General features: G+C 43.6%; 1 protein-coding gene across 2 annotated transcripts in view; it reads left to right on the top strand.

Moving 5' to 3' along the window:
• NUP54 (nucleoporin 54) overlaps positions 1 to 23,547 on the top strand; it is a 70,909-nt gene that overhangs the window by 13,164 nt on the left and 34,198 nt on the right. For both annotated transcript variants that reach the window (XM_044303598.1, XM_044303607.1), the window contains 3 exons: positions 19,058 to 19,147; positions 22,524 to 22,667; positions 22,826 to 23,052. In XM_044303598.1, coding sequence (XP_044159533.1) covers positions 19,058 to 19,147; positions 22,524 to 22,667; positions 22,826 to 23,052 — 461 coding nt within the window. The remainder of the gene's footprint in view (positions 1 to 19,057; positions 19,148 to 22,523; positions 22,668 to 22,825; positions 23,053 to 23,547) is intronic.

The raw sequence follows: 23,547 nt of genomic DNA, 5'->3' as shown, positions 1-23,547 counted from the left end.
ATAATAGTCATACCACTATGTGAGCAACAGTGCAGGTGTTAGAACACAGAGTTAGATTACATGTTTATGCCTGTCAATCAAAGGAGAAGGGGGAGTGACTAGAGCACAGGGGCGTTGCGCTAAGGGTGCTCCTAGCGAGACAGCCAGCCCTTTGGTGCTCCAACTAGTTAAATTGCATAAAGATTAACGTATCTCCTCAACTGTTCAGCCTAGAGAAAAAATAAATATAGCATTTAATTCAGCGTGATCAACCCTACCAGGCAATATGTCTGGTTTAATAAGGTTGTTCATGCTGACATATAAGTTAATATCAGAATATATTACCGTAAGTGAAAGAAGTCTTGATTGGAGTATTCAAGTACAAAAGAAGCTGTTGGATGCCTATCATCATATGGTAAAAAAAAAAACACCCAACTTATACTCTAATTTCTGATTCCCTGCTGTTACCCATTCCAATGGTACCTGTCTTCCCACTGTGCTCCTCTTCCTGTTTCTGTGGCAGCACAGCCAGAAATGACTGGGATTGTCACTCAGCCAGTAGTTGGATAAGCAGCATTCCCTGCCATTTCCTGCTTTGTCAAAACATCAGCCACGTGAGTACCGCCAGAATAGCAGCAGCGGGGGATCTGCAATTATTATTTTTAACTATTTGATGACCACCTGACAGTGTTTCTTTTTGTGCTAGAATGCTACTTTAACTTGACATATACTTGTTGCTACAAGACAGGGACACAGATAATATCGCAGGCGTCACCACACATTCCAGCTGTGTAAATGTGGAAGTCATGGATGCTAGCTTTCTCTAATGCAATCTGAATGTGCTGTACGTGTCGCTCTTTCACTCAGTGCATATCTGTACATTTTATCTTTTCTAAACTTGTTTTTAATTCCTGCCACCTTTTCTTCATGCTTCCCACTCGTCAGGATTTGGAGGGCTTGAGCCAGCAACCTCCAACACCACTGGGTTTAACTTTGGTGGGTTCGGACTAGCTGCTAACCCTTCATTAAACTTTAACATTGGGAATTTCAGTGTTTCCTCTGCTGCAGCTCCTCCCTTCAATTTTGGTAACACCCTGGCAAATGCAGGTAGAGAAAAACGAATGTATGTGATGTTTGTCATAATCTATTTAATGCAGTGATCCAAGAACTAGCAGGAGGTAGTGGATAAAGAACTTCTATGTAAAGCCATAACGGTCAGATCTGGCACCCTGCCCATCGCCAATCAGCGGTTGGGGTGTAGCTCCAACTACACAACTCCATCAACCTTGTACTGGAGGGAGCACATTACTACAACTCTGCCTCCATTGACTTCACTGCAGTGGAGCTACACAGAACAGCTCATCGGCTGTTGTGTGGGGTGTTGGACATTTACCAGGATAGGCCATCACTTATAAACACTGGACAACTCCCTTTGAAGGCAAGTAGGGACCAGAAAACACCTATATTAGCACCGCAGCGCTGTCTGTCTCTAATCATATTTTCAGACCATAGGTGAATTTAGAACATAGCCACTGATTTTGTTAGAACCGGCTGATCAATGTGTATGGGAGTGTCACACCTCTACCCCGAACCATGTTTAATTTAAACGTGCCTGACCCTTCTTTGCTTGGCCTAGTGTGTATGGTTTGATTAGTAGGCATAGCAATCAGCTGAGTGAGTGTTCAACCAACAGCTAAGATCAACAGCTATGATGACCTCAAAGGGGTTTTCTGAATTATTTATTTATTATAATTTTTTTATTTTATTTTTACTGATGACCTATCCAGAGGTCATCAGTATCTGATTGGTGGGGGTCCGACACCCAGGGACTCCCGCCGATCAGCTACTGATGACCGATCCAGAGGATAGGTTATCAGTAAAAACGAAAATCTGGAAAACTCTTTTAAGGGACACAGTTACTTGTTAAAAACAGAGCTAGCTTATATGGTTATTCCCTTCTCAGACATTGGTCCCGGACCTGTCTCCAGAAGAGAACCCTCAAAGTGAATAGAAGGCAGCTGTGCATGCGCGGCAACTCGCTTCACTGCTATGGGAGTACTGAAAATGGCCAAGCCCTGTTTTCTGAACTCCTATAGCAGTGAATGGAAAGCTTGCCATGCATGTGCAGTGTACTCCTTTTCACTTTGCAGGGCCCGTTTTGGAGCAGGTCCCAGAGGTTGGACCCATATATATGCCATCAACGTCTGATATATGAATATCCTTTTAAGGAAAACAATTAAAAGGGACTTAAGAAATGTTTCCCCTGTACTGGTATGGTGACAGAAGGGAGACCAGATATCATTTGTGATAGTCTGCACACGGTCTGTCAGTATAATCTGCCCTAGTTAACGACTCTTGCTTATGAGTCCAACATGCTTAAAGGCTTTGTGTACCTTTGGGGGCAATTGTTTTAGTATTATTATTACATTGTAATTATTTTGAGCTAAAAATAATTTTTTCAATTGATCTTTGTTAAAAAAAAATATGGAATCCTTTTTTCTGTACATGGCTAAGATGCTCTAGTAGCAGCCTCTGGATCTTCCCTCTTTTCTGTCTGTTGGGGAACTGAGGGCTCCTTATCTCTGCTCTGACATTATAAACTCTCATCAAAGATCAATCCTTATCTTACTAATAAGCATGTGACTTAAGTGTTTATGACCTCTTAGTAGTTTAGAGGTAAGGGTTATTAGATGACCGGCACAAAGTGTAAGTACCAGTCGCACAGCTAGAAAAACGGTTAACCATTTATGACAGAACAGCTCAATATTTTTAATAAAGACCCATTGAAAAACTGATTTTTGTGCCAATCATAAACAGAAATTGCCTCCAAAGGTGTACATAGCCTTTATAGAGTAACTGTCACCTCTCCTGATATGTCTGTTTAAGGGCTCTTTCACATCTGCGTTCTTTTCTTCCGGCATAGAGTTCCGTCGTCGGGGCTCTATGCCGGAAGAATCCTGATCAGTTTTATCCTAATGCATTCTGAATGGAGTGAAATCCGTTCAGGATGCATCAGGATGTCTTCAGTTCTGGAACGGAACGTTTTTTAGCCGGAGAAAATACCGCAGCATGCTGCGCTTTTTGCTCCGGCCAAAAATCCTGAAGACTTGCCGCAAGGCCGGTTCCGGAATTAATGCCCATTGAAAGGCATTGATCCGGATCCAGCCTTAAGCTAAACGTCGTTTCGGCGCATTGCCGGATCCGACGTTTAGCTTTTTCTGAATGGTTACCATGGCTGCCGGGACGCTAAAGTCCTGGCAGCCATTGGTAAATTATAGTGGGGAGCGGGGGAGCAGCATACTTACCGTCCGTGCGGCTCCCGGGGCGCTTCAGAGTGACGTCAGGGCGCCCCAGGCGCATGGATGACGTGATCGCATGGCACGTCATCCATGCGCATGGGGCGCTCTGACGTCATTCTGGAGCACCCCGGGAGCCGCACGGACTGTAAGTATGCCGCTCCTACTATGGCAACCAGGACTTTAATAGCGTCCTGGCTGCCATAGTAACACTGAACGCATTTTGAAGACGGATCCGTCTTCAAATGCTTTCAGTACACTTGCGTTTTTCCGGATCCGGCGTGTAATTCCGGCAAGTGGAGTACACGCCGGATCCGGACAACGTAAGTGTGAAAGAGCCCTTAGTAACTACTTATATTCCCCATGTAATAACAATTCTGGAGCGTCTATCCTTGTGACTCTATAATGGGCCATTTCTTTTATTAATCCTTCTAAAAATTATGAATAAATTGCTAGCAATTTGAAACTAAGGTCTAGATGGGGCTTACCAGTTGGTGGTGTGTTTCTTACAGTCTGATACTTTTCAGTCGGTGCAGAGACCCCTTCTTTTCCCTGACCGTTAACGTCCTTCTAGACCTTCACTGCAAATTGCTACCAGTTTATTTGTAACTTATGGCAGGAATGGCCCTTCATAGTGATTAGAATAGATGCTTGAGGATTGCTATTACATGGGAAATGTATTTAGTTAGTAAAACAGACATATCTGGATTGGTGACAGGTCCTCTTTCAAGAGGTACGTGCTCACCTGTCTTCTCCTGACCCCAGAACTTTGACTGTATTTGCTATATAATCCTCTATATAGCAGTGCACTCGGTGAGACAGACATTGGTATCCACATAAATACGTCAAACGGGGGGGCACTCCCCCTTTCTATTAGCAGCTTCCGTTGCTTCCAGAGTACCCCCTCATACCTATCCCACAGATAAGCATTCTGGCTTTCACGCTTGTTAGACTCCTTCATAGATTTGGTCATGTTGGGTATCTTCATGTCAGCCAGCATCTTTAGATTTGCGTATTTTAAGATTTATTTTTGTTCATATTAAAATAAGTGAAACACATTATAGTTCCCAGATTGCTTAAGTGTTGCTACTATTCTTGGACCACTGCATTCTATCACACACATTCCACCTGTTACCATCTCAGTTTTTTAGAACTACGTCTTCCTTGTAACCCAGCTGTGAATTCAAAGTACAGTAGAAAGATGTTGTGATGGTAGGCCTCCACCTTATTACATAAATGGTGCCTTCATTTGTCAGCCGTATGTCTTTCTGTTCTTCACTCGTGTCTTTCTTTCAGTAAGAAATGCACAGAATTTATTCAATTGTTACACCATTGTGTTACACTTTATGTTCAGGGTCAAATCTGTTTAGTAACCAATGTGTTATCAAATAATGTACTTTTCTTGCACTGTTTTAAAGCGGAGCATAAAGGGAACCTGTCACCGGGATTTTGTGTATAGAGCTGACTCTGAGGACATGGGTTGCTAGATGGCTGCTAGCACATCCGCAATACCCAGTCCCCATAGCTCTGTGTGCTTTTATTGTGTAAAAAAAAAAAAATTTGATACATATGCAAATTAACCTGAGATGTGTCCTGTACGTGAGATGAGTCAGGGACAGGACTCATCTCCGGTTAATTTGCATATGTATCAAATTTTTATTTTTTTTTTTTACACAATAAAAGCACACAGAGCTATGGGGACTGGGTATTGCGGATGTGCTAGCGGCCATCTAGCAACCCATGTCCTCAGCTCTGTACACACAATCCCGGTGACAGGTTCCCTTTAACATGCTACCGGTCCGTACTCCTCCAGCCTGCCTCTCCTGTAAATGACAGGCTGCTGGATTTATTTTCATGTACAGCAGATTGGGGAATATGGGCATGGTTTTTCTTTCAGTGCTCCTAGTAGCCAGTAAGCACAGCATGTTTTTTATTTTTTGGCTGCTAGGAGTACAAACCTGTAGCTGTAATAAGCTAACAAGTTCATTCTTTAATAACGGCATAAACCTGTAGTTCTTCTGGTTTTATGTCAGCACCACAGTCCTTTCCTTGTTTTCAAGCTTAAATTGGTCATACAAGACCAAATTTGCAGCTTTAGCTCAATTGCAGCCTGAGGTATTTCAGTAAAACCAGCCCCCTCTTTAGTTGGCTGCAATCTCAGCCAGCGTGGAGAAGTGCAGGGCAGTGGGTGACAAGCTGCTGGGAGGAAAGACATGGATCCTCTCTCCCTATGTTAACTGTACACGACCCCATGGGGAGGGTAACATCGACTTCTGTGTATGTTTTCAACCCCCGTCTCCCCCATCAATTACAGAATGTACTGGCTCTCTGTCACATTTGGGGGCTGTTTTTTTTTTTTTTTTTTTTTTTTTTTTTTTTCTTCTCAGGAGAGTATTGAAAAGATTGGCGCTTGCTTTTTTGAGACTGAAATAGAAGGGAAATTTTGCAAACAAGATTAAGCTGGACTTCTGCGTAGGGCTACATGGCACAGGAGGCAGCACTGAAATAGGTGTAGGGGATGTGTTTTTCCTGACTTTGGGGTTGCTTGCTTCTCCACAAGAGCTCATTCATTACACCTGTTCACACATGACATCTTTGTATAATTTCTGGCTGCATTTTATTTTAAATATTAGTAGAGAACTTAGAAAAAAGAATGCTACAAAACTCAAAGGATTAACAGACCATGAGGATGGTGGCAACTGTTAATGCTTTGCATCTGTAACGACCCTTTCTATAAATCAATTATTTATAGGTCACAGAAAAAGTAAAAAGACAACATAAATGCCATTATTATTTTTTTTATCTCACTAAAAGCAGAATAAAACATTAAAAATGGCACCAATGAAAACTACCAATCATCCTGCAAAAACCAAGCTCTCTCACAGTTATGCCATCAGAAAAATAAAAATGCCTTTTGTCTTGAAATGCGGAGAAACAAAAACAAAATATTTTGTAAAGAAAGCATTTTTAATGTGCAAGTAAGGTAAAGTGATAAAAACCTATAAGTTTGGCATCATCATAATCATACTGACCCGCATAATATACTTGCACGCTCCCTTCTAGCCTGCCAGCATTTGTGCCCTTAGGACTCATGCACACAGCTGTGCCCGTATTGCGGCTCGCAAACAGCACGGCCTCAATATGTGGGCACGGCCTCAATATGTGGGCACGGCCCGTTCACTAGTTTTTTGGGGGGTTTTGCGGTGCGGAAGGATCACGGACCCATTCAAGTTGAATTGGTGTGGATCTGTTGCAGCAGTCACACAGATAATGCCTGTGCATTGGGGACCGCAAATTGCAGTCCCCAATGCACGCAACGGCCGCGTGCACAATACCTTAGGGCACATACATGCGCATATCCGGTCTCTTAAAGGGACAGCATACACACTTCCAAATTCTTCTCCAGCCAACAGCTTGGAGCCCCAGGGTATTTAAAGTATAACTGTCATCATTTTTTTTTTTTTTTTTTTTTTTTTTTTTTTTTTTTTTTGAGTATTGGATTGTGGCGATTAATATCTCCTTGGTGGCCCTAGTTCAACTTTTCACTGTTTATTCAATTACCTCTTAATTCCACCGTTTTGTTCCCTCTACTGCCTATTTTTCTGTGCTTAAAATCAGGTTGCTATGCAGGTCCGTCTTCTGTGTTGAAGGACGCAGAAGCAGACTGCGTACAAGATCAGATTACTGACAGCCGGGGACTGTGTGTAAATGATTAAAGCCAGGTCCTCCCCAGCAGCTGATAACAGTGCCTGGGCTGTGTGCACTTCTCCCTGTCCCTGCGCTTGGCAGACGCTCCCTCACTCAGCAGAGCTGGAGAAGTAGAGTTGGTGCAGCGCAGAGCAGGGAAGGGAGATCTGCCGTCTGCTCAGTGTATACATGAAAGCAACATGTGGTAAGAGGACCCCTTTGTGCTGCAGGAGATTAACCCTTTAGGGGGAGGGCTGTGGTTACTGACACTTTTGGGGGGCTATTGTTACTGGCTAGTGAGGGCAGGCGGGATTAGCCTCAGGGTGAGGGCAGTGGCGGCCATCTTAACTGAATAGTGAAATTGCAGTTTTATGCAGACTGGTTGCTAAGGGCTGAATCTTATTAAATACGGGGTAAGTCAGTCTAATAGTAGCTGATTATGGAATATCATGTTATTAGTAACTACATATATGAAAATTGAAATGAGGGTCTAAGTGTGACAGTTATCCTTTAAGGCACCCTCCCCAGTCAGTTCCCTGGTGACCAGCCAAGATTTATTTAATTGCATAAGAGCCTCTGACTCCAGTGGGTAAGCAGTCAACTATACTGGGACTATCTCAAGAGGTAGTGGTCTGCTTTCTCCCCTGCAGCAAACTCTCTAGATCCCTGTACAAGGATGAAAGGTTGAATACCAGGGGAGAGCCAAAATAACTCGCTTAGGATTAAGCCAGTCAAACCACACAGCAGACACTTGGGTTAATGTTTGCAATCAACGATAATGCTGATCCCTGGATTTAACCCTTCAGGTGCTATGGTCAAATGCGAAGGAACACATTTAGTAGTAATAGGCCAGAGACTGTACAAAGCTTCTAGCTCTTACTGGTATATTCCAATGCAGGACTGCATGTGACAGCTATTGGAATATACAGATTTTTGTCTTCAGTAATGTACAAAATTCCATTACTGAATAGAAATGGCAAACTATTTGTTTGTGGGGGCCTAAAAAAAAAAAAAGTAAAAAGAAAATAAGGTTTTAAAAAATATATCCATCTCCTTTGCCCAAAATTAAAATGAACAAATTGCCGTTTTTTCGTCTCCTCATCTTTCCCAAAATATTGAATAAAATGGGATCAAAAAGTCATACACACTCCAAAATGGTAGCAGTAAAAACTACAGATACTTCCGCAAAAAATGAGCCCTCACACAGCATAGACGAAACTATAATAAAAAAAAACTTCTGGAGGTCAGAAGATAGTAATGAAAAGAAAAAAGGTATTATTTTTCCAAAGGCTTTTATAATTCTCCCCCCCCCCCCCCCCCCCCACTATACAATAGTCTAAAAACAGCACACATTGTGTGTAAAAATGATATGGAAAGAAACCTGCATTATTCATTAAAAAAAAAGCCATCAGTAGTGTGTTTCTGATGATTTTCTTACTGAATGCAGATTCAGTAAAAGCTCTGAAAACGTTCCTGTGACTGACAGTGCTTATGCAGAGAGTTCGGCTGGCTTTGCCGAACTGTCAGTCACAGCAAAGGGGCAGGGAAGGAGTTGTGGTTTACCTTGACTTGAAGCATGGAGGCCGCTGTCCCTTTAACTTCAAGAATGACTAAAAAATCGCATCTGCAGGGTATAAAGGAACGTTTTCAGAGCTTTTGCTGCATCTGCCTTCAGTAAGAATATCGTCAGAAAAGCACTGCTGGCTACTCTCAGGTACTGCTTGATGGTTTGTGGAGGTGACAGGTTTCCTTTAAAGATGTTAAACTAATGCATGTGAAAAAAAGCTAAAATGTGTCTGGCACTGAAGACCAAAAGTGCCTTGGTCCTGAATCGGATAAACTCCATCCATATTCTGATTATGCTACCTAATTGTATCGCTTGTTAGAGGGGTAAGTAGTGACAGTACTGTCTGAAGTTTGACTATCCTGACAGATTTAGGTTACTTTCACATCTGCATTTTGGTTTCAGGTTTTGAGATCCAGCAGAGGATCTTAAAGCCTGATCAAAACAGTTCTGATTTGATTACAGATCAGGATGCATCTGTTCCGTTATGATGCGGTCGTGAGAAATTAAAACAGAACAAACCAGATCCACCACTAAATACATTGAAAGTCAATGAGTGACCAGTTATTTTTCAGGATCCTAAAAAACGTGATCAGTCACCATTGCAGCGGTTTTGTCTAGTCACAAAACGGAATGCTGACGGAACTCAAGGCATGCTGATTCATCTTGAGCGGATCTTTCCTTTCAGAATGCATTGGGACAAAACGGAACCGCCTTGGCCCGGTTTTGAGATTCTCTGCCTGATCTCATAACCGAAATGCCAAAACGCATATGTGAAAGTAGCCTTAACTTGGTGTTCTCTTAAAGCGACAGAACTGCTTGCCGGATCACTCTGCTGCAAGTGTGAAAGTAGCCTTAATCAGCTAGACTAGAACCTACTAGTGGGAAGGAGTGGAGTGGAGAAGCTCAGCACAAACGGATGCATTGTAACACTTTCCGTCTCTCATAGATTTGCATTACAGCTTCAATGATACTCAATGACACAGCAGTTATTTCCAGACAAAATAACATGGCTAAACCAGACAGTCACAAGGTCAGACTGTCTGTCTGGTTTTGGTGGTAAACAACATCTGGCTTTTTCCCCTCCAAAACATGGTCTTTAACACCTTAAGGACCAAGCTAATTTTCACCTTAAAGGGAGTCTGTCACCTCCATATGGCCATGTACAGTGCTTACATGGCTCTGTAGCACACCTATACAGGATTGTAACGGTACCTTTGTCTTTGTCTTTAGACTTGCACCAGCAGGAAGAACGGAGTTTAATTCATATGCAAATGAGCACTCGCAAGTGCCCAGGGGCGGCGTTCAATGTGTAGGCGCCCAGGCTGCTCTGCCTTCTTCTCACTTTACTCCTCCCCAGCCTCTGCCTTTGCCCGCCCTCCAAGTCTCTTGCCTCATCAATAGGTCCGGACTTGAGTACCGTTGCTCCAGGACGAGTATACTCGTCCAAGGTCCTGAACATGTTAAACCCTATGGGAGCTGTTGAAAATGTCCAGTTTCTTATTCAAAATCCTAGCAGTCTCTGTGTTCATTAACCCTTTCCACACAGCCTCGCAAATAGTGATAATGAACAGGATGTATATCACAACATACAGTACAGACCAAAAGTTTGGACACACCTCATTCAAAGAGTTTTCTTTATTTTCATGACTGAAAATTGTAGATTCACACTGAAGGCATCAAAACTATGAATTAACACATGTGGAATTATATACATAACAAAAAAGTGTGAAACAACTGAAAATATGTCATATTCTAGGTTCTTTAAAGTAGCCACCTTTTGCTTTGATTACTGCTTTGCACACTCTTGGCATTCTCTTGATGAGCTTCAAGAGGTAGTCACCTGAAATGGTCTTCCAACAGTCTTGAAGGAGTTCCCAGAGATGCTTAGCACTTGTTGGCCCTTTTGCCTTCACTCTGTGGTCCAGCTCACCCCAAACCATCTCGATTGGGTTCAGGTCTGGTGACTGTGGAGGCCAGGTCATCTGGCGCAGCACCCAATCACTCTCCTTCGTGGTCAAATAGCCCTTACACAGCCTGGAGGTGTGTTTGGGGTCATTGTTCTGTTGAAGATGGTCCAACTAAACGCCGGATGGAATAGCATGCCGCTGCAAGATGCTGTGGTAGCCATGCTGGTTCAGTATGCCTTCAATTTTGAATACATCTCCAACAGTGTCACCAGCAAAGCACCCCCACACCACCACCTCCATGCTTCACGGTGGGAACCAGGCATGTAGAGTCCCTCCGTTTCACCTTTTCTGCGTCGCACAAAGACACGGTGGTTGGAACCAAAGATCTCAAACTTGGACTCGTCAGACCAAAGCACAGATTTCCACTGGTCTAATGTCCATTCCTTGTGTTCTTTAGCCCAAACAAGTCTCTTCTGCTTGTTGCCTGTCCTTAGCAGTGGTTTCCTAGCAGATATTCTACCATGAAGCCCTGATTCACACAGTCTCCTCTTAACAGTTGTTCTAGAGATGTGTTTGCTGCTAGAACTCTGTGTGCATTGACCTGGTCTCTAATCTGAGCTGCTGTTAACCTGCGATTTCTGAGGCTGGTGACTCTGATGATCTTATCCTCCGCAGCAGAGGTGACTCTTGGTCTTCCTTTCCTGGAGCGGTCCGCATGTGAGCCAGTTTCTTTGTAGCGCATGATGGTTTTTGTGACTGCACTTGGAGACACTTTCAACGTTTTCCCAATTTTTCGGACTGACTGACCTTCATTTCCTAAAGTAATGATGGCCACTCGGTTTTCTTTACTTAGCTGCTTTTTTTCTTGCCATAATACAAATTCTAACAGTCTATTCAGTAGGACTATCAACTGTGTATCCACCTGACTTCTCCACAACGCAACTGATGGTCCCAACTCCATTTATAAGGCAAGAAATCCCACCTATTAAACCTGACAGGGCACACCTGTGAAGTGAAGACCATTTCAGGTGACTACCTCTTGAAGCTCATCAAGAGAATGCCTAGAGTGTACAAAGCAGTAATCAAAGCAAAAGGTGGCTTCTTTTGAAGAACCTAGAATATGACATATTTTCAGTTTCACACTTTTTTGTTATGTACATAATTCCACATGTGTTAATTCATAGTTTTGATGCCTTCAGTGTGAATCTACAATATTCATAGTCATGAAAATAAAGAAAACTCTTTGAGAAGGTGTGTCCAAACTTTTGGTCTGTGCTGTACATATAAAATGCAGTAGCACAGTAATAAACAGTATAAGTTAACTCTTTCAAGTGAAATAAAGTAAGAAGTTTATAACTTTGCATAGGGGAAATGGGCAAATGTAAAAACATGCAAGTATCCCCTGCTTGAGGGCACTACAACAGGTGGTGTCTTTGTTCCAGTTAGTGGGAGTCCCCACTCTTGGGGTCCATTCACACGTCCGCAATTCTGTTCCGCATTTTGCGTAGCAGAATTGCGGACCGATTAATTTTTATGGGGCTGCACGATGTGCTGCCCGGATCCGTAATTGCGGATTCGCAATTCTGTTCCAGAAAAAAAATAGAACATATCCTATTCTTGTCCGCAATTGCGGACAATATTAGGCATTTTCTATTAAGTGCCGGTGATGTGCATTCTGAACTTTGCGGACCGCACATTGCAGGCGGCCGTGTTTTGCGGATCTGTGGATCCGCAAAACACACACGGACTTGTGAATTGACTCTTATGGTACTATTACGCCAGCAGATGTCATAAAGATCATGATAAACGATCGAAGATGTAGCGACTCGTTAATGGAAATTTTGCTTATTATACAAATAGATAATCGTTCGTTCTTGCGGTCGTTACTCGTTTCTTGTTATTACATACACTGCTTGTCCAAAAAAAAGTCGCCACCTGGATTTAACTAAACAAATAGTTATGAGCCTCCTATTGAATAATTACTGCATGGGCGATTATCTTTCAGCTGGCGATAAGTTATTTAACCCCAACTGGTGCAATGAGTTGCTTCTCATTTCTTAACCCCTTAAGGACTCAGCCCTATTTCACCTTAAGGACTTGGCCATTTTTTGCAAATCTGACCAGTGTCCCTTTAAGTGCTCATAACTTTAAAACGCTTTGACTTACCCAGGCCGTTCTGAGATTGTTTTTTCGTCACATATTGTACTTCATGACACTGCTAAAATTGGGTCAAAAAAGTTATTTTTTTTGCACAAAAAAATAAATTTTTTACAATTTTTTTGGAAAAATTAGCAAATTTCAAAGTTTCAGTTTCTCTACTTCTGTAATACATAGTAATACCCCCAAAAATTGTGATGGCTTTACATTCCCCATATGTCTACTTCATGTGTGTAGCATTTTGGGAATGATATTTTATTTTTTGGGGATGTTACAAGGCTTAGAAGTTTAGAAGCAAATTTTGAAATTTTTCAGAAATCTTCAAAATCCCACTTTTTATGGACCAGTTCAGGTTTGCAGTCATATTGTGAGGCTTAGATAATAGAAACCTCCCAAAAATGACCCCATTCTAGAAACTACACCCCTCAAGGTATTCAAAACTGTTTTTTCAAACTTTATTAACCCTTTAGGTCTTCCACAAGAGTTAATGGCAGATGGAGAAACAATTTAGAAATTTCTATTTTTGGGAAAATTTTCCAATATAATCAATTTTTTCCAGGAGTAAAACAAGGGTTAACTGCCAAACAAAACTCAAAATGGGTTGCCCTGATTCTGTAGTTTGCAGAAACACCCCATATGTGGTCGTAAACTACTGTTTGGCCAAACGGCAGGACATAGAAGGAGGGGAACGTCATATGGTTTTTGGAAGGCAGATTTTGCTGGACTGGTTTATTTACACCATGTACCCTTTCAAGCCCCCTGATGCACCCCTAGAGTAGAAACTCCATAAAAGTGACCCCATCTAGGAAACTACAGGATAAGGTGGTTGTTGTTTTGGGACTATTTTAGGGGTAAATATGATTTTTGGTTGCTCTATATTACTCTTTTTTGAGGCAATGTAACAAAAAAATTAAATTCTAAAAATGTTTCTACATTCGCTATTTAGTTTTGTGGAACACCTAAAGGGTTAACATAGTTTGTAAAGTAACTTTTGAATACCTTGAGGGGTGTAGTTTCTTAGATGGGGTCACTTTTTTGGAGTTTCTAGTCTAGGCTACATCAGGGGGGGCTTCTAATGGGACATGGTGTCAAAAAAAAAACTGTCCATCAAAATCTGCCTTCCAGAAACCGTATGGAGTTCCCTTCGTTCTATGCCCTGCCGTGCGGCTATATAGCCATTTACGACCACATATGGGGTGTTTCTGCAAACTACAGAATCAGGGCCATAAATATTGAGTTTTGTTTGGCTGTTAACCCTTGCTTTATTACCGGCAAAAGGGATTCAAATTGAAATTTTGCCCAAAAATGGGTGTTTTGGCACCGTTTTTGTTTTATATTTTTAACACCGTTCATTCGAGGCGTTTGGTCAAATGTTATTTTTATAGCGACGACTTTTACGCACGCGACGATGCCCAATATGTATGGCTCTCAGACTTTGGAGACACTAAGCAGGCATCCTAAAAACTGCGGCCCTCCAGATGTTGTAAAACTACAATTCCCACCATGCCCTGCTGATGGCTGTAGGTTGTCTGGGCATGCTGGGAGTTATAGTTTTACAACATCTGGAGGGCCGCAGTTTGAGGATGCCTGCTCTAAAACTAATATTTTTTTGGGGAAAAAAAATTGTTTCTGTGTCTCCAAAGTCTAAGAGCCATAGTGTTTTATGTTCTCTAGTGGACTGTTGGGGATTATAAAAATTTAGTACTCCATGGAAGTGTGATACTCCCTGAAGCAATCGATAACGCAGAGGCCCGGATGATCGGGGCACGTGTCACATTGAGTGGTGGTGTCCTTCCGTATCCCCCTCTTGTGACACACTCTGCATCTTTTTTGGGTTCGTCCCTTCTTTCCAGTATGGGGGACCACACCTGGAAAGTGTTGGCCAGGGACGATCCGGGCGCCTCCAGTTCCCGAGGTACTCCGGCCTGCTCTTTCCCGGTCCGAAAAGATCAGGTCTTTGAGGACTGCCTCATAGAATTGGAGGAATGTCCCTGTGCTGCCAGCGCTTCGGGATAGTACAAAAGAGTTGTACATGGCAACCTGCACCATGTAGACCGTAACTTTTTTGTACCATGCCCGGGTTTTGCGCATGGCATTATATGGCGTGAGGACTTGATCAGAGAGATCAACTCCTCCCATATACCGATTGTAGTCGACGATACAATCGGGCTTGAGGACCGTTGCCGCGGTACCTCGCACAGGGACTGGGGTGGTGCTGTTACCGTGGATTGTGGACAGCATAAGGACATCCCTCTTGTCCTTATACCTGACCAGCAACAGGTTTCCACTGGTAAGTGCACGGGTCTCACCCCTGGGGATAGGTACCTGGAGGGGGTGGGCAGGGAGGCCGCGCTGATTTTTCCGCACGGTCCCACAAGCGAACGTGGATCTGGCGGCAAGGGACCTGAACAAGGGAATGCTGGTATAAAAGTTATCCACGTACAAGTGGTAACCCTTATCCAGCAGTGGGTGCATAAGGTCCCACACGAGTTTCCCGCTAACACCCAGAGTGGGGGGACATTCTGGGGGTTGAATACGGGAATCTCGCCCCTCGTACACACGAAATTTGTAAGTGTACCCTGAGGTACTCTCACAAATTTTGTATAGCTTCACGCCATACCTCGCCCGCTTTGTGGGAATGTATTGGCGGAAACTGAGTCTCCCCTTGAACGCAACGAGAGACTCATCAACCGCGACCTCCCTTCCAGGTACGTAGGCCTGCTGAAATGTGGCCCCAAAGTGATCGATGACCGGCCGTATCTTATACAGCCGGTCATAGGCAGGATCACCTCGGGGTGGACATGCTGCATTATCGGAATAATGCAGACATTTCCGGATGGCCTCAAACCGGGGACGTGTCATGACCATACTGTACAGTGGGGTCTGGTATAGGACGTCCCCACTCCAGTATTGCCTGACACTGGGTTTTTGGACTAGACCCATATGCAGCACGAGGCCCCAAAATGTCCTCATTTCGGCTGCACTGACCGGCGTCCAGCCACCGGGTCTAGCCAAAAATGAGCCTGGGTTTTGAGCGACGAACTGTTGGGCGTACAGATTCGTCTGCTCCACCATCAAATTCACCAGTGGGTTACTGAAAAAAAAACTAAAAAAGTCTATTTCAGTAAACCCCACTGTGGGAATCTGGATTCCAGGATTGCCAGCGAAATCCGGAATCTCAGGCTCAAAGTCCACTGGGGGACACCAGCTAAGTTCATCGGCAGGGGGCTCCGGTGAACTTATTTGGTGGGCCGGGAAACCAGTACGAACCCCAGGGCGGCTCGTACTAGGGTGGGCCACAGGATCCCTAGCATGTGTGGCCCCTGGCTCCGCCTGGCGGCGTCTCCGCCGCCTTGGTGGCTCATCGTCATCCGATGATGATGAGGAGGATGCGGATGACAGAAGGAATGTGGGGTCATCCTCATCCTCACTGGGGCTCTCGGAGTCGGAGGCAATCTGGGCGTATGCCTCCTCGGCCGAGAACACCCGGCGGGCCATGGGTGTGTGTGCGTGTAGGTGTGCGTGTGTGGAAACCTTTATTATATGTGCGTGTGTGTGGGGGCAACGGGTGTTCGCGTACTAAAAAAAGGAAAATAAAGGGGCAAGTGTTAGGAAAAAAAAAAAAAAAAGTTCAAAGTTGCTGATCAGCGGTACAACGCTGATCAGCGGTGGGGCGGGCGATGCGCTAACAGTGGACGGACGCTAAAGTGCCGACCAGTCAGCGAACGCAGAAAAATAAAAAAAAAGTGGTGGTAAGGGGGCTAGTGGTGAGGGGGGGGGGGGGGCTGTTGGGGGGATGGGTGGGGGGGGCTGGTGGTGGTAGGGGGCTGGTAGGGGGGGGCAAGTGGCAGGGGGGGCTCTGGGGTCTGATAGATGGATCAAAAAAGTTTTGTGTAAAAGTTTTTTTTTTTTTCCTAACTAACTTTTCCCTTCTTTCCCTTCCTAATGGTGCCTCTCCCTCACTGACCCTAACCTACCTGAGTGGCGATGGGTGCAGGAGGGTGATGGATGCCGATTAGGGGGACACAGGAGCTGGTGCTGGATGATGCTGCACGGTCAGGGTGCTGGACAGGAAGAGGAGGGGAGAGAGGAGCGCAGGAAGTTTGAATCTCGCGCCTCTCTCCCCTGCACCAATCAGCACCCTGGACAGCAGTGTTCAGCACCAGGGCCAGCACCGCCTCCTCAAATCCTCGGACTGCGATTGGTGGTGTAAAATTACGCCACCGATCGCAGTCTTTTTCCGGTTCATCGGGTCACAGCACACCCGAATGGACCGGAAACGCAGAAAACCGCAGGTCTGAATGGACCTGCGGTTTTCTGCGATCGTCTATACGGGGGGGTCAAATGACCCCCCCCCTGCGTTGTTACGGGATGCCGGCTGAATGATTTCAGCCGGCATCCCGTTCCGATTAACCCCCGCGGCGCCGGAATCGCGAATTAAAGCCATGACGTACCGGTACGTCATGGGTCCTTAAGGATTCGGGAAACATGCCGTACCGATACGTCATGGGTCCCTAAGGGGTTAAACAACCATGTCGATAGACACATCTCGTGGTCATGGAAAAGATGTTAGCCTGTTGGAGAAGGGTCAAATCATTTGGCATGCATCAAGCAGAGAAAACATCTAAGGAGACTGCAGAAACTACTAGGAATCCTGAATGATCGTGATCAGCAATTTTACTTAAACGTTTGCTCAAATCAAAGAAAAAACGTAGAACTCAGGGCTATGTTTAATAGTGAAAGTAAGAGCATTTCCACACGCACAATGTGAAGGGAACTCGAGGGATTGGGACTGAACAGCTGTGTAACCGTAAGAAAACCACTAATCAGTGAGGCAAACCAGGAAAAAAGGCTTTGATTTGCTAGTGAGCATAAAGATTGGACTTTGGAGCAATGGAAGAAGGTCATGTGGTCTGAGTCCAGATTTAGGCCTCATGCACATGTCAGTTGTTTTTTGCGTCCCCAAATTGTGCGTCCGCCCCAAAAGGATGCGGCATCCGTTTTTTTCCCCACAGATCCCTTGTAATAAATGCCTATCCTTGTCCGCAAATGGGAAAAAAGTAGGACATGCACTTTTTTTGCTGAAGGGAAACACGGACAACAGACGCGGAACACAAACGGATGAACTCAGCATTTTTTTTGCTGACCCATTAAAATGAATTGTTCCCCATCCCATCAGCAAAAAAAAAAAACAGATCGGAGGCCGAGAAAAACAACTGTTGTGTGCATGAGGCCTTACCCTGTTCCAGAGTGATGGGCGCATCAGGGTAAGAAGAGAGGCAGATGAAGTGATGCACCCATGACCCATCATGCCTAGTGCCTACTGTACAAGCCTGTGGCCCCAGTGCTATGATCTGGGGTTGCTGCAGTTGGTTCAGGTATAGGTTCATCAACATTATGTGCTCCAAGAATGAGGTCTGCTGGCTACCTGAACATACTGAATGACCAGGTTATTCAATCTATTGATTTTTTTTCTTCCCTGATGGCACGGGCATATTCCAAGATGACAATGCCAGGATTCATTGGGCTCAAATTGTGAAAGAGTGGTTCAGGGAGCCTGAGGCATCATTTTCATACATGGATTGGCCACCACAAAGTCCAGACCTTAACCCCATTGAGAATCTTTTGGATGGGCTGGAGAAGGTTTTGCGCAGCAGTCAGACTCTACCATCATCAATGCAAGGTCTTGGTGAAAAATGAATGCAACACTGGATGGAAATAAATCTTGTGACATTGGCATTGTTTCGATAAGCTTCTGCACAGTGAATGCATGCCGTAATCAAAGCTAAAGGTGGTCCAACGAAATATTAGTTATTTTTTTAATTTTATTATTTTTTGGACAGGCAGTGTATAAAGATGGGGACAGATGCTTGCTCATCTGTTAGCGAGTAGACGACTCCATATTAGAGGAATGGATCTATTAACGAGGAGCGATAATGTTTTAGTATGCTGAAAGATCACGATGGCTGAGAAATGAGCAATTTGTCGCTTGTTTTTAAATCATTCATACTTATTACATCACATGATTCTCGTTCATGTTTGCTTGCATGTGCGAGAATCTATACGATTTTCGCTCCTTTAGAAACCACCGGTTCCAACGGTAATACCAGAGGTGGACTGTAAATGCATTACAAAAAGAAATTGGCTTATTTGTAGTGAAATAATCAAACTCCAGAGCTTTCACCAACTTCACCTTGTGAAGAGCTTCTTTCTTTGTCATCAAATTTTCCTATGATATTTTTCCCCCCTGTTTATACATCATGACAATTGGTAAAATCGATCATCCCGCAGCCACTCACCTCATCTGTGTGTGTTCTTTCACTTGTCATGCCAGGTATTCATTGACTCTGTGGAATAGTTTAACTGGCAGAAGCAATTTTTATCATTCCGTTTTCCCAAAAATCATTTTGGTATCTTCATCCTTCACATTGTTGGTATAACTTATTTTTCTTCCTTTTGTTTAGGTGGATTTGGTGGTTTTGGAGCCACAACAACCACAGCACCTTCAAACACTGGTTTTAGTTTCTCTGCACCAACCAACACTGGCACGACTGGTAAGGACAATGATGCACATTATTTTATCCTCCCTTTCTTTTGTGTACAAGATGGGAGATAAGCAGCCCAGGAAAACAATCTGTATATACTGTATCTGTTGTGAGCCTTCAGAAGAACCTGACCCATAGTCCCATAGGAATTGTGTTGGAGACAGGTGCAGCTCTTATAAATGATCCTTTATTCACCCTTGCTACATCTCGACTTGAGAGAGAGAGGGTGGATAAAGGATCGTTTAAGTGCTGACAACCGACTATTGTATCTCGGGCTGGGGCCAGTACAGATCTGCCGCAATTTACAGTAATGCTAAAGTAAATGGGGACATCCACACGTACTGTGAAATTTCCAGACAAGAAAATACAGCATGCTGCAGGTTTCCATTCTGTTACAGAGATTCACTACAGGTTTCAACCTGTGGAAAGCAAGATCCACATGTATCGTCCCCCATTTTTGATTCACTTGAACATGCATGGTGGTATTTATCCACTGCACCCGAATCCAGCATTGATATACGACTGAAAGGTTTTCAGCAATATGATATATGGACTTAAAGGGGTATTCCCATCACATAAAATGGGGACATATCGCTAGGATTTGTATTGAAATGACCTTTTAAAAGTCAATGATTGATGGGCATATCATTCAGTTATATCATCCTCGTCTTATTAGTGAGGGTTTTGACCGCCGTCATCACTGATTGTAAGAATGATGACAGCAGAACTAGATAAATACTGTGTCTGCTTCTTTTGAGGGCTCTGGATACTTTTACTTATTGCCTAACCAGGAAAAGGTCATATTGCAAGCTTTCAGAGTACAGGGCTCCTTCAGGAGAGATTGCAAATTGATTCTTATTTATTATTAAGGGAGTTATTCCATGACTAATGTAAAAAATTCCAATCAGACATCATATAGTACATGACAACCTCTTTCTAACAAAGCTAGAACGAGTCCTGTACCTCACATGGATCCAGAGATCTCCCCATTCAGTGCTCTGCTAGATTGATATCAAGCTGGCAGCTCAAAGGGAGTGTCTTCTCTGCTGCAGCTAAGGGGGCGTGTCCATGCTCTCCCTATCACAGCTCAAAGGGAGTGTCTTCTCTGCTGCAGCTAAGGGGGCGTGTCCATGCTCTCCCTATCACAGCTCAAAGGGCATGTCTTCTCTGCTGCAGCTAAGGGGGCATGTCCATGCTCTCCCTATCCCAGCTCAGGAGCCAGTTGAAGGATGAAACTGAGCATGTGCGGCCATCTCAGTGAGCAGGTCAGAGAAATAAGAAAAATAAAACTGCAGGTGGTGCTACACAGATGCATTTTATTGAAAAACAACTTATTGGTTATACTTTAATTTTTAATTGTATGCAATTATTGCAAAAGTATTCAGATCCAGGTGCTGGTTTCAAATATCTAGAATATTTTTCGTGGGACAACCCCTTTGAAGTGCTACTCATTCCTTGGTGCTGTACATATGAAAAGGATGAATGACTGACTGAGAAACAAGCACAACATTTAGGCAGGGTTCACGTCTACATTGTGAATTCCAGCGGAGGAACAGCCTGCTGTTCCAAGATGGCCGGATACCACTGTGCTCTGACAGATCCTCATTCACTGCAATGGGATGTGGCAGTAATCCGCCTGCTTTCCGGCACATATGCTGAAAAAATGTTGCATGTACTGAATCATTGTTTGCTGGCAGCAGATCCTGATTATACATCCCGTTCTGCCGCTAGTAAGTGATGATTTTTAACCCCTTAATGACCAGTGATGTACTGTGTACGTCATGATGTGGTGTTAGTTACCTCATCTTGACGTACACAAAGTGTAACCGCAAGTACACGGGTGTCATGGATAGCACAGCTGCGTTCAGCAGCGCAGCTCCAATCTCCTCAGTGAGTGACGAGGAGATCGGGGCAGTGCTGACACACACACACACACACACACACAACGAGCGGGAACCCCCACCCCTCCCCGTCTTCACAATCTTTAAGGATGGTGGAGCGGGACCTCCCACAATGTTACAGGATGGCTGAGCGGTACTAGATTATCAGCTGTAACATACAGTTACTGTAACGGCCGACATCGGTGCTTTCACTGATGTCTGCAGTTTAACCCCTTCCATGCCGCGGTCCGTAGGGACCGATGTATGGAAGAGGTTAACACGGAGGAAGCTCCCTCCCCATTAGCCGCTGTGCTGCTGTGGAAGTGCCCCGATTGATCATAACAGAGGGAGGGCGCTCCCATACCACCCCCCTCCCATTGGGCCGCTGCTCTGGTAGCATCCTTATGGTTACCATGGCAACTGGATGCCTTACACAGGCATCCAGGCTTGCCATGGTATGTAAGCCTGAAATTTTTTGCACATTTATAATTGGGTGAAAATGAAGAAAATAAAAATACCCTAAACGTTTTTGGTATCGCCGTGTCCGTAACAACCAGCTCTATAAAAAATGGACAAGGCTCCAGAAGTTTACCACCACATGTGGGGTGTTTCTGTAAACCGCTGAATCGGGGTAATAAATATTGAGTTTTGTTTGGCTGTTAACCTTCGAAATAATTTTTTTTTAATTAAAATTGAATATCTGCAGCAAAACAGCGGAAGGACTGATTCGACAGGAAGGACGGATCCGGCATTGCTGTATTTTTAATGCTGGATCCAGCAATAATACATTTTAATGTAAATTTAATGCCGGATCTTTCCGGCAACTGATCCGGAATCTTAGATTGAGATAATACCGCAGCATGCTGTGGTATTTCCTCAGTCCAAAACGCCGTTCAGTGACAGAAAGCATGGGGATAAAACTGATCAGTTCTTTTCCGGTATTGAGCCCCTAGGAGAGAACTCAATACCGGAAAAGTAAAATGCTAGTGTGAAAGTACCCTAAGCCCCACAAAGTGACTTCAAACCTGAACTGGTACTTTTTAAAAAGTGGGTTTTGGAAATTTTCGTAAATTTTAAGAATTGCTTCTAAAATCCTAAGCCTTCTAACGTCCCAAAAAATAAAATGACATTTACAAAATGATGCCAATGTAAAGTAGACATATGGGGAATGTTAAGTAATATTTTATTAGGTATCACTTTGTTTAAAAAGCAGAGAAATAGAAATTTTATAAAATGTGAATTTTTTCTAAATTTTGGTAAATTTGTGATTATTTATTGAAAAAAAAAAAAAGGGGGAAATATATTGACTCAAACTGTGTCACGAGAAAACAATCTCAGAATGGCTTGGATAAGTAAAAGTGTTCCACAGTTATTACCACACAGTGACACATGTCAGATAAGCTAATAAGAACAGGTTTTCCAAAGCATTGCACCCTTTGTATCAAGTCATCATAGACTATGGAAAATTGGAATAATAAAATTCCCTTTCGTTTATGGCTTCTCAGGTCTCTTCGGTAACACGCAAAACAAAGCTTTTGGATTCGGAAGTGCTTTTGGTGCAACAGGAACAAACACTGGTCTCAATACTGGGTTGTCAACTGGTCTGGGCTTCGGGGGTTTTGGCACTCAACCTCAACAGCAGCCGAGTGGTTAGTATACAGTCCTATGTTATCACTTCACAGTTAGACAATCTTTTCTTTTCTTATATTTTTTATTTTTTTTTGCTTCTACAACTTATTCTATACTTTTTTATTTTAGTAGATTTTTCTAATGCTGTTATGTCACATATTGTGTCCTCTTTGATTAGCCCTTGGCGGTCTATTCAACCAGCCCGTGCAAAATCCTAACCAATCAAATCAGCTAATCAACACAGCAAGCGCATTATCTGCGCCAACATTGCTTGGGGATGAGAGAGATGCCACCCTAGCCAAATGGAACCAACTTCAGGCTTTTTGGGGAACTGGAAAAGGATACTTCAGTAATAATATTCCTCCAGTGGAGTTCACACAGGAAAATCCTTTTTGTAGGTTTAAGGTAAATCTCTAAATTCATGTACTTTATTGTGTTTTTAGAATTTAAGTAATTTAGTGTTTTTTTTCATGTTTGTTAGTTCAGTTGCAACGTTAGTATTTAGCAAAGATTTATAGCAGTTAGTTCGAACCTTATTACCATGTCTGAAAATGATCAAAGCCAAGGAACCCTTCTTTCTATTCCTTCCTCAGCTAAGGCTACTTTCACACTAGCGTTCGGCTAGCGTTCGATCGGATCCGTTCTGAACGGATCCGATCATAATAATGCAGACGGAGGCTCCGTTCAGAACGGATCCGTCTGCATTATTTTAGCAAAAAAAAGCTAAGTGTGAAAATAGCCTAGTACGGATCCGTCCAGACTTTCAATGTAAAGTCAATGGGGGACGGATCCGCTTGAAGATTGAGCCACATTGTGGCATCTTCAAACGGATCCGTCCCCATTGACTTACATTGAAAGTCTGGACGGATCCGCACGGATCCGCACGCCTCCGAACGGCCA

The sequence above is a fragment of the Bufo gargarizans genome, chromosome 1 (genome assembly GCF_014858855.1).
Source record: "Bufo gargarizans isolate SCDJY-AF-19 chromosome 1, ASM1485885v1, whole genome shotgun sequence".
Taxonomy (NCBI): domain Eukaryota; kingdom Metazoa; phylum Chordata; class Amphibia; order Anura; family Bufonidae; genus Bufo; species Bufo gargarizans.
The sequence above is the reverse complement of the archived record's forward strand: the minus strand, read 5'-3'. Positions and strand labels throughout refer to the sequence as shown.